Here is a 14569-nt window from a genome sequence, read left to right as displayed (position 1 = left end):
TCCCAGGAATCACTGTTGTGTGTCAAAATAGACATCTTCAGTTCAGTGGCTACCCGGCGTTGTATCAGTTCAACGAACACCAATCACATCGTTTCTTCCAGTGACATTTCTAGCAGCTTTACCCTGATAATTACGGTAATTGAAATGTGCCTGTCTATCACGGTAAATACAGTAAGCGCCGAGCTGAACGAACCCGAGTTTGTTGTGAAAGTATGAATTAGGGAAACAGCCTGCACGGTAACTTCAAGGGAACTCCGGATTTTTGAACTTGTCTTCATCTACCTTTTGCAAATCGGCGTGGAATTGAAGTTTGATCTGTGTTCTGAAAAAGGATGCAATTACGGGAAGGAGAAAGACGACATTCCTGAGATGTTGCATTTAAAAGAAAGGTGGACACCCCCTCCACCACCAAAACAAAGTGTGAGTGGATGTTTTCAGTAGCGATCGTGAAAAAAAAGGTTTCGGACCCGGAAGCAGATGCAGGACTAGGTTTGTTTCGACCTGTGCCTATGGGATTGGAGTCAGGAATGGAAGATGAAAGTGTGAGAGATGGGAGAGACATGCTTCCGTCCAGCGAGGATGAAGATGCGGTCGGGAGTAGCCAGGCGATGGAACGTGGCCCGGATGGAATTGGAATGGAGAATGTTGCAGCTGGCCGGCAGGACAATCAGGAGGAACCTTCCAGCTGCCTCGCGCCTGCTCCCGGGCTCGCGCTGTGGCCGCCAGCTACCGAGCATAGGCACAAGCAGCCGGGCTCAGAGCGCTCGCAGCACATTTACTGCACTGTGTACTGTGTGGAAAACGAGAATTACCAGAGCTCGGTGGTGGAAGACGAGACAGGGGAACAAATCAATGATCCCTCTGACTCAGGCCGAGCCACACCGACTGCTTTCAGTCGACAGACGGATCGGGATGCCACCCCGTCCCCGACACTGGCGGTTTTGGGACCTTCCATGAGGGAACCTTTCAGTATCTCCCGGCAGATCGACATTCATTCGTTGGCAACCCCTTATGCCGGAGAGTATAAACATTTTATAATTTTGACCTGTCGAGTTTGCCTGGATGACAAACCTATTCGGCCACTTCCATGTTGCAAAAAGGCTGTGTGCGAAGAGTGTTTGAAAAGATATCTTAGCAATCAGGTAATTCCCATCCGTCACACTTGCCAGAACAGTAACTTTAGGCGTTCCCTTTCGCGCAGACAATGCAAGAAACCATAACCCTACAGGGACTGATAATGAAACCTTAATTGCTACATGAAGTTTTACAGGTCACATGCATAATTCATGGATGGTATCTTATGTTTACATTTAAGTTGTGCTACAACTATCCCTTTTCAAAGCAACTTGTTTGCTATTAACAGAATTTAAAATCGATTGGTGTTGGCCTTGAGCGCACTTTTGCTTTCTAATCCGATATAAATATTTTTGTTTCGGTCGACTTTAGATGGTGTAAATAAATCAGTGCTTCCTTTTTCATAGGTTTGGGAATGTTATGAAATTAGTTCAGTGCAACTGCAATCAACAAAGTTAGTTGGCATTCAGCGGGTGGATTATTTATAAGATTAAATCAAGTTGAGGGAAGTCTGTTCTGTGTCTCCACTCGATTACTGAGATCTGTTCAGGATGAGTGTGTGTTTGCTTTAAAAAAGGCAGTGTAATCTTCGTGGTATTTTCTGTTATATTGCAGATAGTCAACAACAAATTAACACGTTGCACCAACTTTCAGTAAAGTTAGAATTCATTTTTTTCAACTCATTAATACCCGAATTGAACGTGTTCCTTTCTGCAAATAAAGGTGAATTTGGGGCATCCATCTAGGATTAGCACTAGAAACATAAAAGGAAGTCGGGCTTTTTTCAGACAAGGTTGTGATTTAGGATATGGAATACATTTGAGGCCAAATCAGTTTTGAATTTTTTTTAGTGGGAATTAGATAAATAGTTAAATAAATATATTAAAGGGGTATAGGAAGAAGAGCAGAAAAATAGGATTCAAGCAGATAGTTCTAATATGCAACTGGCACTTGCTGAAATTTCTATGATGGTATGATTTTATCATAAACTACTTCTGTGCTTTATAAAATAAATGGAAGTAGGTAACAACATCTCAGTTTCTTAAAATGCTTAGTTCAGTATCCTAAATGTAAAGCATTTTCTTCCAATTCTGCCTGTCAGTTGTGCAACCATATCAAGAGCTCAGTTATGGTGGTCTGAAGATCTGGAAAACCAGACACTAGTCTGCGAGCAAAATGTGAAAGCTTAAACTTGTCTGTTTATATTTACAATAGCTTACTTTTGTTTGATGGTATCCTCTTCCACATTCATCTTCTTTGTTTTTCCTTTTAATCCATGATATTTTACTTGCTTTCTAAAACAATACTTTCAAAGGTAAATGCCAGAAAACATAATCAGCCTATTTGAAATTAATGTAGTTTGCTGTGGTACCCTGAAGATACCTGGCTGTGCATTTGTAGTTAATTGATTCTATATCTGTCAAAAGAATGTTAATCATCTGATTGCCTGGACAGAAACCAGTGGTTGCAGGTTGTACAGTACATTTGATCTGTAGAGGTGGAAATAATAGCACTTCACAAAATAAAACTTGATTTTCTGCAAGACAATTTTAAGCACCTTTATCATAGAATGGTTACAGTGCAGAAGGAGACCATTTGGCCCATCATGTCCATTGCAGCTCTCTGTAAGAGCAACTCACTTAGTCCCACTCCCCTGTCTTTTCGTCACAGTACTGCAAATCATTTCTCTTCAGGTAATTATCCAATTCTCTTTTGAAAACCACCATTGAAGATGCCTCCACCACACTCTCAGGCAGTGCATTGCATGTGCCTCATGATTTTGAACACATCTATCAAATCCACTCTCAACCTTCTCTTTTCTAAGGAGAACAACCCCAGCTTCTCCGTTCTGTTCTCATCACTGAAGTCCCTCATCCCGGGAGCCATTCTCATGAACCTTTTCTGCACCCTCTCCAGTGCCTTCACCTCCTTCCTAAAGTGTGGTGCCCATAAGTGGAGTAAATACTCCAGTTGAGGCCAAACCAGTGCTTTAGAAAGGTTCACCATAACTTCCTTGCTTTTATACTCTTTGCTTCTACTTATAAAGCCAAGGATCCCGTATGCCTTTTTAACCACTTTCTCAACTTGCCCTGCCACCTTCAGTGCTTTGTGCACATAAATCCCCAGGCCCCTCTGCTCCTGCACCCACTTTAGAATTGTATTCTTTATTTTATATTGTCTTTCCTTGTTCTTCCTGCCAAAATGTATCACTTCATGCTTCTTACTAAAATGTAACAATTCGCACTTCAAGTTCCAGTTCAAATTAGGTCTGTATTTCAGCCTCAAAAGTATGTCCAAATTGTTGGCTACAGTTTGAAAATGATGGACCTTTTTTGATTTTTTTTTTGTGTATTATTTATCCTGTCAATTTAATTATTCAGATATAAAGTTCCACATTGGTATCATGTTATTGCCAAAACAAATACTACAATCTGTTTCTCCTTCAGTCCATTAATTGCAAACCTGATATGTATCAAATACAAAATATTAGCTGTGTAATATGCTGAACCAGGAAGTAGTATCCATTTTACGACTATATTTTGTTTCAGTTCATTTGTATGTTCCTTTTTAATCCTTTCAATGATTAGCAGTATTCAAGTAAGAAATAATTGGTCATCAAGGCTCTACCATTACCATCAGGCCAGGGGACCAAGCTTGGTTCAATGAGGAGGGTGGGAGAGCATGCAGGAGTAGCATCAGGCATTCTTAAAATGAGATGTCAACATAGTGAAGCTACAACATAGGACACCAAACATGCTAAACAGTAGAAGCAGCATGCAATAGACTGAGCTAAGCGGTCCCACAACCATCGGATCAGATCAAAGCTCTGCAGTCCTGTCATATCCAGTTGTGAATGGTAGTGGACAGTTAAATAACCAACTGAGGGAGGTGGCTCCACAAATATCCGCATCCTCAGTGATTGGGGGGTGGGGTGGGGTGGGGGGGGGGGTTGTTGGTTGGGGGCCAGCACATCAGTGCAAAAGATAAGGCTGAAGTATTTGCAACCATCTTCGGCCAGAAGTGCCGAGTGAATGATCCATCTCAGCCTCCTCCTGAGGTCTCCAGCATCACAGATGTAGTCTTCAGCCAATCTGATTCACTCCACGTGATATCAAGAAATAGCTGAAGGCACTGGATACAGCAAAGGCTACGAGCCGCAGCAACATCCTGACTAGCGTTGAGGACTTGTGATCCAGGACTAGCCGCACTTATAGCCAAGCTGTTCCAGTACAGCTACAACACTGGCATCTACATGGCAACATGAAAAATTGCCCAGGTATCTCCTGTTCACAAAAAGCAGGACAAATCCAATCCGACCAATTACTGCCCCATCAGACTACTCTCAATCATCAGCAAAGTGATCGAAGATGTCATTAATAATGCTATCATGTGGCACTAACTAAGCAATAACTTGCTCGCCAATGTTCAGTTTGAGTTCTGCCAGGACCACTTGGCTCCAGATCGCATTACAGCCTTGTTTGAAGCAAGGCTAAAAGAGCTGAATTCCAAAGGCGAGGTGAGAGTGACTGCCCTTGACACCAAAGGAGCATTTGACCAAGTATGGCATCGGGGAGCCCAAGCAAAATTGAAGTCTGAGAATCCATGTGGAAAACTCTTCACTGCTTGGAGTTATACTTAGCACAAAGGTAGATGGTTGTGGTTGTTGGAGGTCAATCATCTCAGTCCTAGGACATCACTGCAGGAGATCCTCCGGGTAGTGTCCTCGGCTCAGCCGTCTTCAGATGCTTCATCATGACTTTCCCTCCATCATAAGGTCAGAAGTGGGGATGTTCACTGATGATTGCACAATGTTCAGCACCATTCACACTCTTTAGGTATTGAAGTAGTCTGCCCGCATGCAGCAAGATCTAGACAACATTCAAGCTTGGGCTGATAAGTGGCAAGTAGCATTCGTGCCACACAAGTGCCAGGCAATGACCATCTCCAACAAGAGAGAGTCTGACCACCTCCCCTTCACATTCAATGGCATTACCATCGGTGAATCCCCCATTATCGGCATTCTGGAGGGGGTTGCCATTAACTAGAAACTAAACTGAACCAGCCATATAAATACTTTGGCTACAAGAGCAAGTCAGAGGCTGGGAATTCTCCAACATCGGCAAAATCGGCAGCAAGCAGAACAAAACTTACTCCAAAATTCTGTTCGAGCTGCTCAACAAGCACCTGCACATATCTCCAGACAGGATGTACATCGTGTTCCAAGACCTGGATGCTGCTAATGTTGGCTGGAATAGCACCACATTCTGATCCACAGCATTCCTAAATGATCACTGTGATAAAAAGTGAGTAGCAAAGCTCCTGACTCACCAAAGCCTGTCCACCATCTACAAGACACAAGTCAGGGGTGTGATGGAATATGTCTCAGTTGCCTGGATGAGTGGAGCTCCAATAACACTCAAAAATCTCAACGTTATTGAGGACAAAGCAACCTGCTTGATCGGCACCCCATCCACCACCTTAAACATCTACTTCCATCACCAGCGCACAGTAGCAGCATTGTGTACCATCTACAAGATGCACTGCAACAGCTCGCCATGCCTCCTTCAACAGCATCTTCCAAATCCTTGACCTCTCCCACCATAAGAACAAGGGCAGCAGACTCATGGGAACACCACCACCTGCAAGTTCCCCTCTAAGTCACACACCATCCTGACTTGAAACTATATCACTGTTCCTTCACTGTCACTGGGTCAACATCCTGGAACTCCCTCCCTAACAGCACTGTGGGTGTACCTACAGTACATGGACTGCAGCGGTACGTGAAGTTGGCTCACCACCACCTTCTCGAGCAATAAGGGATGGGCAATAAATGCTGACCTTGCTAGCAATGCTCACATCCCATAAAATGATTTTTTTTTTTTTAAAAGCACTACCCCACAAAATTCAAAATAATTTTTTGAAGAGGATGTTGTGTAGTGCAAAATTCTGGTTATTGTCCAGTCAGCGAAATATATTGTTGGGAAAAGTTGACAATTGTAAAAAAAAGTTGTCAGACAGGCTGGATGGTGCATTGGGTTAGACCATGTCCATGCCCTCTGAGATCTGGATTCAAATCCAGTTAGTGTCCTCTGTCTTCTGGCTGTAAGAATACTACATAAAGTGCATTTGAAAAGATCTAATCCAGTGCCTAGTGCATTTGAACTTGATGGCACAAAACTGCACTTAAGCTGGCAAACATACTCAAAAGTTGGAGGCATTCTTCTAAGTTTGGAGTTGTAACATTTTTGTCAGAGTTTTATTCTGAAGTAGATCACCATGGCATACCTGATGTAAGAGTAATGTTAATGTTTTTATTTTATTTTATTTTATTTAGAGATACAGCACTGAAACAGGCCCTTCGGCCCACCGAGTCTGTGCAACTAACAACATTTATACTAATCCTACATTAATCCCATATTCCCTACCACATCCCCACCATTCGCCTACCACCTACCTACACTAGGGGCAATTTACAATGACCAATTTACCTATCAACCTGCAAGTCTTTGGCTGTGGGAGGAAACCGGAGCACCCAACGGAAACCCACGCGGTCACAAGGAGAACTTGCAAACTCCTCACAGGCAGTACCCAGAACTGAACCCGGGTCGCTGGAGCTGAGACTGCAGTGCTAACCACTGTGCCGCCCAACTGCCAGAAATGGAAAAGTAAAATTTTTTGCCCTTTTAATCCAAAGCTGATAGCAGACCTGAGAGGCTATATTTATAAGAAAAAACTGAACAGATTGGGTCTTTTTTTTTCTAGAAAAGAGAAGGCTGAGGGGTGACCTCATAGAGGCCTTTAAAATTACGGAAGTGTTTGATAAAGTAGACCTAGAGATGATGTTTCCACCTGTAGGGAGTCCAAAAGAAGGTTCATAAATATAGATAATAACTAATAAATCCAATAAGGAATTCGGGAGACACCGCTTTACCCAAAGTGTGGTATGAATATGGAACTCACTGCCACAAGGAGGTGAAGTTGGGGCTAATAGCATAGGTACATTTAAGGGGAAGCTAGAAAAGCACATGAGGGCAAAAGCAAGAGAAGAATGTACTGATAAGATTAGATGAAGTAAAGTGGGAGAAGGCTTGTATAGAGAATAAATAGCAGCACGGACCAGTTGTGCCAAATGGCCTGTTTGTGTGCTGTAAATTCACCTTCATGTGTGCAAAATACACAGATCTTTGTTAAATTACATCATTAGTACACAGAAGAATGGTTATCGGTGGAAAATTACAAGTTGATAACATAGGACTGCATTTTATTCTTGAAACAGGGGTCCTGGCAGTGGGCCAGAAGGCAGGGGGAGACCCCGTCTCAGCCCTCCTTCGGACCCTCAAAGCCATTTCATGGTGGGCAGGCAAAGAACTGCCTGACATTAAAGATGCCTTCCCTTTAAAGGACAAGCTCCCGACCAATTGGAAGCACCAAAGAAGAAGGAGACCCTGGGAAAGGTGAGTGGGTTGGTTTTGCGGGGCCATTCTGGCAGGTGGTGGGGACGGGGGGGGGGTGTTGTGGGGGGGGAGCGATTGCTGCCGAGGTGGCCTTCTGGGGTCCCTGGATTGCCCCCGAAGGAGGGCACCCCCCCCCCACCACTAGGAGGCAGCGTCTCTCAACGGTGGCGCGCCCCTTCCTCAAAATGGAGGTAGGATGAGTCTCAATTGGCATGTGGCAGGAAGGCTGCCCTCGGCTCTCCCCACCCCAGACAAAATGGCAAAAGGTCTGGTCAATATCAGGACTCCCCACCTCTATGCCCACCTCCAAGAATTTTATTCTGCCCATAGTTTTCCAACTTCTCTGAATAATCGTGTTTGTTCTTTTAAAAAAAAATTATGTCCCTAAATTGGCAACTAATTTGTTACTGTGCTACCAAGTGGCTGTGATATACAGGCAAAGATCTGAATCTTATCTGAGGCTGACATACCAAGCTGAAGGCACTCTGTATTAAATTTCATTAGCTGTTGGAGCATGAAACAGATCCCATCATACCAGTGTTCAAATGTATATATATTTGGAGTCCACTTCACTGATATCCAATTTTTGAAGGGACTCTATTTTCCACCAACTTTAAAAGAAGACTCTGGAATTTGAGAGTGAATCATTATTTATATAAAGTTAAAGAGTAAAGTATTCAAGTTAGCAATTATGGGTTATGCTTTTCTCTTACCTAATTTGTGAAAAAACTTATGAATATAAAGTGGGGAAACCTGCTTGATGATGATGCTGATTTTTTTCTGAAATGTTCAAAGACAGAGGAGCATATCTAACTCTTCTGTCTGCCTCCATTTGATTTTTTTTTAGGAGGAGGGCCTGAATTTATAATTTAGATTCCAGATAAGTGATCTGTAGCTCTCATGAAATTATGTCTACAAAAATTTATATGACCTCAAAACCTTCACAATTGAACACTAGCTAATAAGTTAGTAACTGATGTGCTGCTCCAAAATTCCCAACTACATTTAGAAGGTCTGTAACATCAGGACTTTGAATTTTTCTCAAGATTGAAACTTTGCCTCAGCCTCCTTGACATGGTCATAGCAGAACTCCAGAATGTGTCACCTGTAGTCTAGTGATGTTTAATTTAAAATTTAGTAGTAAATGATTTCAGACACCTACTAATTTCACATCAGTTCTCTTTTTACGGTGGTGATCATGTAGCACCAAGTCATTACACTGCCTCACTCATATTCTCCAATTAGACAAAGTAGACCATTGCACATATTTACTTAAACCCACACATAGAACTTTGACCCATGACTGCTGGGGATATTTCTGTTCCAAAAAAAAGGTTGAGGGAACAGTCAGATACTTTGTAATATTAGAAACATAAAGGCAATCCAGCAGAACACCTGAGTTCTTCATAATCTTTAATTTTAATGTGTAAAAAATAGGATGCAGTTACATGCGACAAGTGTGAAGCTGAAGTGGTGTGTGACTGCATGATCTAAGTGGTTTTGCACTGACACAAAATGATGAATTAGAACTGGTTTAGCTATAGTTATGCTCTGCATCTTGTATCCATGCAATGCAACAACAGCATCAACTTGCATTTATATAGCACCTTTTAATATAGAAATTTGTTTCAAAGTGCTTCAGAGGCATAATCAGAAATCAATGGACATCAAGTCAGAGAAGGAGATATTGGGAGGAGTGACCTAATGTTTAGTTAAAGAGTTGGGTTTTAAGAAAAATCTTAACAGAGGAGAGAGAGATTGAGTGGTATAGGGGCTTAAGAGAGGAATTCCAGTGTGTGAGGCCTAGGCGGTTGAAGGCATGGTCATCAATGTTGGATCAAAGGGAAGAGATAGTACACGCAAAGTTTCAAAAATCCTTACTAATAACTGTAAGTTTATTCTTTCTTGCAATTTGATGTTTGTATGGCCTTTTGAAATTGTAAAAAAAAAGTAATTTATAACTCACCATCAATGCAAAGATAGCTTTGAACTTCTTTCTCTAGCCCACAAAGTGCAATGCAGTAGTAGCATGATTGTAAATATATTGCGGTCTATATATTTCGGGTACTGATCGACCTCCTAAGCCTCCAATATTGCTGGCAGGAAGCGCACACTCATTACGAGAAAGAAGCATGCCACCTGCCATATTGGTAAAGGCCAAATAATCACTGTGCAGTGTTCATGTAAATAAGGGGCCTAATGGTTGTTTGAGACCACCCTCTTTCCCCCCTCCCCCACTGCAGGGTGATTTTCCCTGAGTTATCCAGTCCCAACTACACCCAGGAAAACCAGATCTACCTGCTTCCTAACCAGCAGTCTTTGACGCATGAAATATACTTAGCTGACTGTGGAGCCAGGAGGAGCTTGTGCCAACCATGCATTCAAAGAATGTAGGAGCTGAGAATGGATCCGCAAAATAGATTGGATCCTTGGTGTCAGATTATATTTGTGGGCCAAATAATTGAGCCTGTCTGACTGGTTCCCAATGCAAAACAATAGGCCGAGACTTTGCTGGAGCAGGGCATTTCATGGCCTGTCCTTTTAATTAGACTTGTTTGTGGGCAAAGGATGTGAAAACCAACACAAAGTTGCTGGAAGTGTGAGTTAACAAAGGCATGGTAAGGGCAACAAGGCATCTGGGACCTTGGTGAACAATGAGACCGTGTATCTCCTTAATCATTGAGATTAAAGGATTTGAGAAATAAACAGAGGAAGGACTTGGAAGGAGGGTGAATTAGACTGGGTGAATTCAGGTACAACAAGAAAAATAAAGGGATGGAAAAAGAATAGATTGAGAAAAACAAAAGAGACAAAGGAAAAGTAATAAAAATAATTTAAACATTTAAAATTTGACACATTTTAAATTCCAAGGGTTCAAGAATGAGAATCCACATTTATAATTATTCACTTTCTGTGCCAGAAAGACTGATTAGCAATAATTAACAATTATCATATCGTTAAGGGTACTTATCCCAATATTTACTATCCTTAACTTTCTGTGGTGAGTTTAATGGGCAGTTATATTGTATTAGCAAAATATTAATCATGCAAATAGATGTAAATGGGTATGATATAGTTGGGATTACAGAGACATGGCTGCAAGGTGACCAGGGATGGGAAATGAACATCCAGGGATATTCAGTATTTAGGCAGGACAGACAAAAAGCAAAAGGCGGTGGAGTTGCATTGCTGGTTAAAGAGGAAAGTAACGCAATAGTGAGGAAAGATATTAGTTCTAACAACGTGGAATCTGGATGGGTAGAGCTGAGAAACTCTAAGAGGCAAAAAAACATGAGTGGGGGTTGTATATGGACCCCGAAACTGTAGTGGTGATGTTGGGAATGGCATTAAACAGGAAATTAGAGATGCATACGATAAAGGAACATCTGTAATTATGGGTGAGTTTGATCTGCATATAGATTGGGCAAATCAAATTAGTCACAATACTGTGGAGGAGGAATTCTTGGAGTGTATACGGGATGGACCAATACGTTGAGGAACCAACTAGAGAACAGGTCTCCTAGACTGGGTATTGTGTAATAAGAGAGGAATAATTGACCATCTTGTGGTGCGAGACCCCTTGGGGACGAGCGACCACAATATGATAGAATTCTTCATCAAGATGGAGAGTGACGTAGTTGATTCTGAGACAAGGGTCCTGAATCTTAGTAAAGGAAACTACGAAGGTATGAAGCGTGAGTTGGCCATGACGGGTTGGGAAACGTTACACAAAGGGATGATGGTGGAGAGGCAATGGCAAACATTTAAAGAGCGCGTGGATGAACTACAACAATTGTTTATCCCTGTCTGGCGCAAAAGTAAAACGGGAAAGGTAGCCAAACCATGGCTTACAAGAGAAATTAGAGATAGCATTAGATCCAAGGAAGAGGCATATAAATTTGCCAGGAAAAACAACAGACCTGAGGATTGGGAGCAGTTTAGAATTCAGCAAAGGAGGATCAAGGGATTGATTAAGAAGGGGAAAATAGAGTACAAGAGCAAGCTTGTGGGGAACATAAAAACTGACTGTAAAGGTTTCTATAGGTATGTGAAGAGAAAAAGATTGGTGAAGACAAATGTAGGTCCATTACAGTCAGAAATAGGGGAATTTATTATGGGGAATAAAGAAATGGCTGACCAATTAAATGCATACTTTGGTTCTGTCTTCACAAAGGAGGACACAAATATCATATCAGAAATGTTGGGGAACACAGGGCTTAGTGAGAGAGAGGAACTGATAGAAATCAGTATTAGTAAAGAAATGGTGTTGGGGAAATTGATGGGATTGAAGGCCGATAAATCCCCAGGGCTGATGGTCTGCATCTAGAGTACTTAAGGAAGTGTCCCTAGAAATAGTGGATGCATTGCTGGTCATCTTCCAAGATTCTATAGACTCTGGAACAGTTCCTACAGATTGGAGGGTAGCTAATGTAACCCCACTATTTAAAAAAGAAGGTAGAGAGAAAGCAGGGAATTAGAGACCAGTCAGCCTGACGTCGGTAGTGGGGAACATTCTAGAGTCCATTATCAAAGATTTTATAGCAGAGCACTTAGTGAACAGTGGTAGAATCGGACAGAGTCAGTATGGATTTACGAAAGGGAAATCATGCTTGACAAATCTACTAGAATTCATCGAGCATGTAACTAGTAGAGTTGATGAGGGGGAGCCAGTGGATGTGGTTTATTTGGACTTTCAGAAGACAAAGTCCCACATAAGAGTATGTAAAATTAAAGCGCATGGGATTGGGGGTAGTGTATTGCGATGGGTAGAAAATTAATTGGCGGGCAGGAAACAAAGAGTAGGGATAAATGGGTCTTTTTCCGAATGGCAGGCAGTGACGAGTGAGTTACCGCAGAGATGGGTGCTAGGACCCCAGCTATTCACAATATACAATAATGATTTAGATGAGGGAACTAAATGTAATATCTCCAAATTTGCAGATGACACAAAACTGGGTGGGACGGTGAGTTGTGAGGAGGATGCAGAGAGGCTTCAGGGTTATTTGGGCAAGTTGAGTGAGTGGGCTAATGCATAGCAGATGCAGTATAATGTGGATAAATGTGAGGTTATCCCTTTGGTAGCAAAAACAGGAAGGCAGACTATTATCTGGCTATAAACAAAGAGGGGAATATGCAGCGAGACCTGGGTGTTCTCGTACACCAGTCACTGAAGGTAAGCATGCAGGTGCAACAGGTGGTAAAAAAGGCAAATGGTATGTTGGCCTTCTTAGCGAGAGGATTTGAGTACAGGAGCAGGGATGTCTTGCTGCAATTATACAGGGCCTTGGTGAGGCCACACCTGGAATATTGTGTGCAGTTTTGGTCTCCTTATCTGAGGAAGGATGTTCTTGCTATAGAGGGAGTGCAGCGAAGGTTTACCAGACTGATTCCTGGGATGGCAGGACTGACGTATGAGGAGAGATTGAGTCAGTTAGGATTATATTCGCTCGAGTTCAGAAGAGTGAGGGGGGGATCTCATAGTAACCTATAAAATTCTAACAGGACTTGACAGGGTCGATGTAGGAAGGATGTTCCCAATGGTGGGAGAGTTCAGAACCAGGGGTCATAGTCGAAGGATACAGGGTAAAACTTTCAGTACTGAGATGAGGAGAAATTTCTTCACCCAGAGAGTGGTGAGTCTGTGGAATTTGCTACCACAGAAAGCAGTTGAGGCCAGAACATTGTGTGTTTTCAAGAAGGAGTTAGATATTGCTCTTGGGTCTAAAGGGTTCAAAGGAATGGGGCGAAAGCCGGAACAGGCTACTGAGTTGGATGATTAGCCATGATCATAATGAATGGTGGAGCAGGCTCGAAGGGCTGAATGGCCTACTCCTATTTTCTATGTAAATGCAGTAATTTCATAAAATTCACACAGAGCTTAAGGGTGAGACACTGTTTTTCGGAATTCACAGTGCAACTCTTCCTCACCACAAGTTGCTGACCAACTTGCACATGAATAACGAGGCGTGTCATTCACATTTTTTTCTGCAGTATCTAGGCCAGTGACTACATGTAAGGACTAACCATGCAGGGAACATTTACATTTCTATTTCTGTCATTCTTGTATTCCTAATTCCTACTTTTTAATCACTCCAGAATGGCTCAGTTGGTTAAAGAATTGAGTAGCTGAGTTATACAAACCAAGAATCTCTCGGGTTCAATCCATGATTTGTGTTGAGTTAGCTAATTTCAGTCAAAATGATGGTAGAGATGCTACAACTGGACACACCATCCCAGATTAGACAGAGGAAAGGTTGGTCAGGGTTTCTGATCCTAATTGCTTTCTAGTGGGCCCCTTACCTACTGAAAATATTGTCAAGAAAACCTGCTATGCCAAAGGAGGATTTTTTAATTCATTGATTTGAAACCTACATTAAACTTTTAATGAAACAAAAAGAACTGGAATCCTGTATTTAACCTTTTTTAAAAAAAAAGGCTGGCAGCCAAAATGGCCACCACAATTTGCATTTGAACACCTTGCACACTCCAAGGCATCAAAGGAGACACATATCTGATGAACTTGTACCCAAAACAATGGCTTGCTCTGTTGATTGAACTACCTGAGATTGCTTTCATTAGCAAGACATTCAAAGCCATCCTGGGACATGAAGGAGAGAGATTGAAGTTCCTAAACTTGAATCTCATTATAAGGCACCTGAGAATACACAGAGGCAGTCATGTGACCATCTGTCCATGATGTGAAAGGTCACTCGTGAAAACTCACGCTCTCTCTCTCTCTCTCACGCTCTCTCTCTCTCTCACGCTCTCTCTCACGCTCTCTCTCTCACGCTCTCTCTCTTTCTCTCTCTCTTTCTCTCACGCTCTCTCTCACGCTCTCTCTCTCTCTCTCTCGCACTCTCTCTCGCACTCTCTCTCTCTCTCTCGCACTCTCTCTCTCTCTCTCGCACTCTCTCTCTCTCTCTCGCACTCTCTCTCTCTCTCTCGCACTCTCTCTCTCTCTCGCACTCTCTCTCTCTCTCGCACTCTCTCTCTCTCTCTCGCACTCTCTCTCTCTCTCTCGCACTCTCTCTCTCTCTCTC

At 42.4% G+C, this 14569-nt stretch overlaps 1 protein-coding gene across 3 annotated transcripts in view; it reads left to right on the top strand.

Annotated features, from left to right (window-relative positions):
• Positions 1 to 210: 210 nt before the first annotated feature.
• rnf217 (ring finger protein 217) overlaps positions 211 to 14569 on the top strand; it is a 199574-nt gene continuing 185215 nt past the window's right edge. For all 3 annotated transcript variants that reach the window (XM_068025366.1, XM_068025368.1, XM_068025367.1), the window contains exon 1: positions 211 to 1142. In XM_068025366.1, the coding sequence (XP_067881467.1) occupies positions 429 to 1142 (714 nt within the window). In that variant the 5' untranslated portion in view covers positions 211 to 428. The remainder of the gene's footprint in view (positions 1143 to 14569) is intronic.

This window comes from Heterodontus francisci, chromosome 3 (genome assembly GCF_036365525.1).
Source record: "Heterodontus francisci isolate sHetFra1 chromosome 3, sHetFra1.hap1, whole genome shotgun sequence".
NCBI classification, from domain to species: domain Eukaryota; kingdom Metazoa; phylum Chordata; class Chondrichthyes; order Heterodontiformes; family Heterodontidae; genus Heterodontus; species Heterodontus francisci.
Note: the sequence above shows the minus strand (reverse complement) of the source record. Positions and strands in the feature narration are given on the sequence as shown.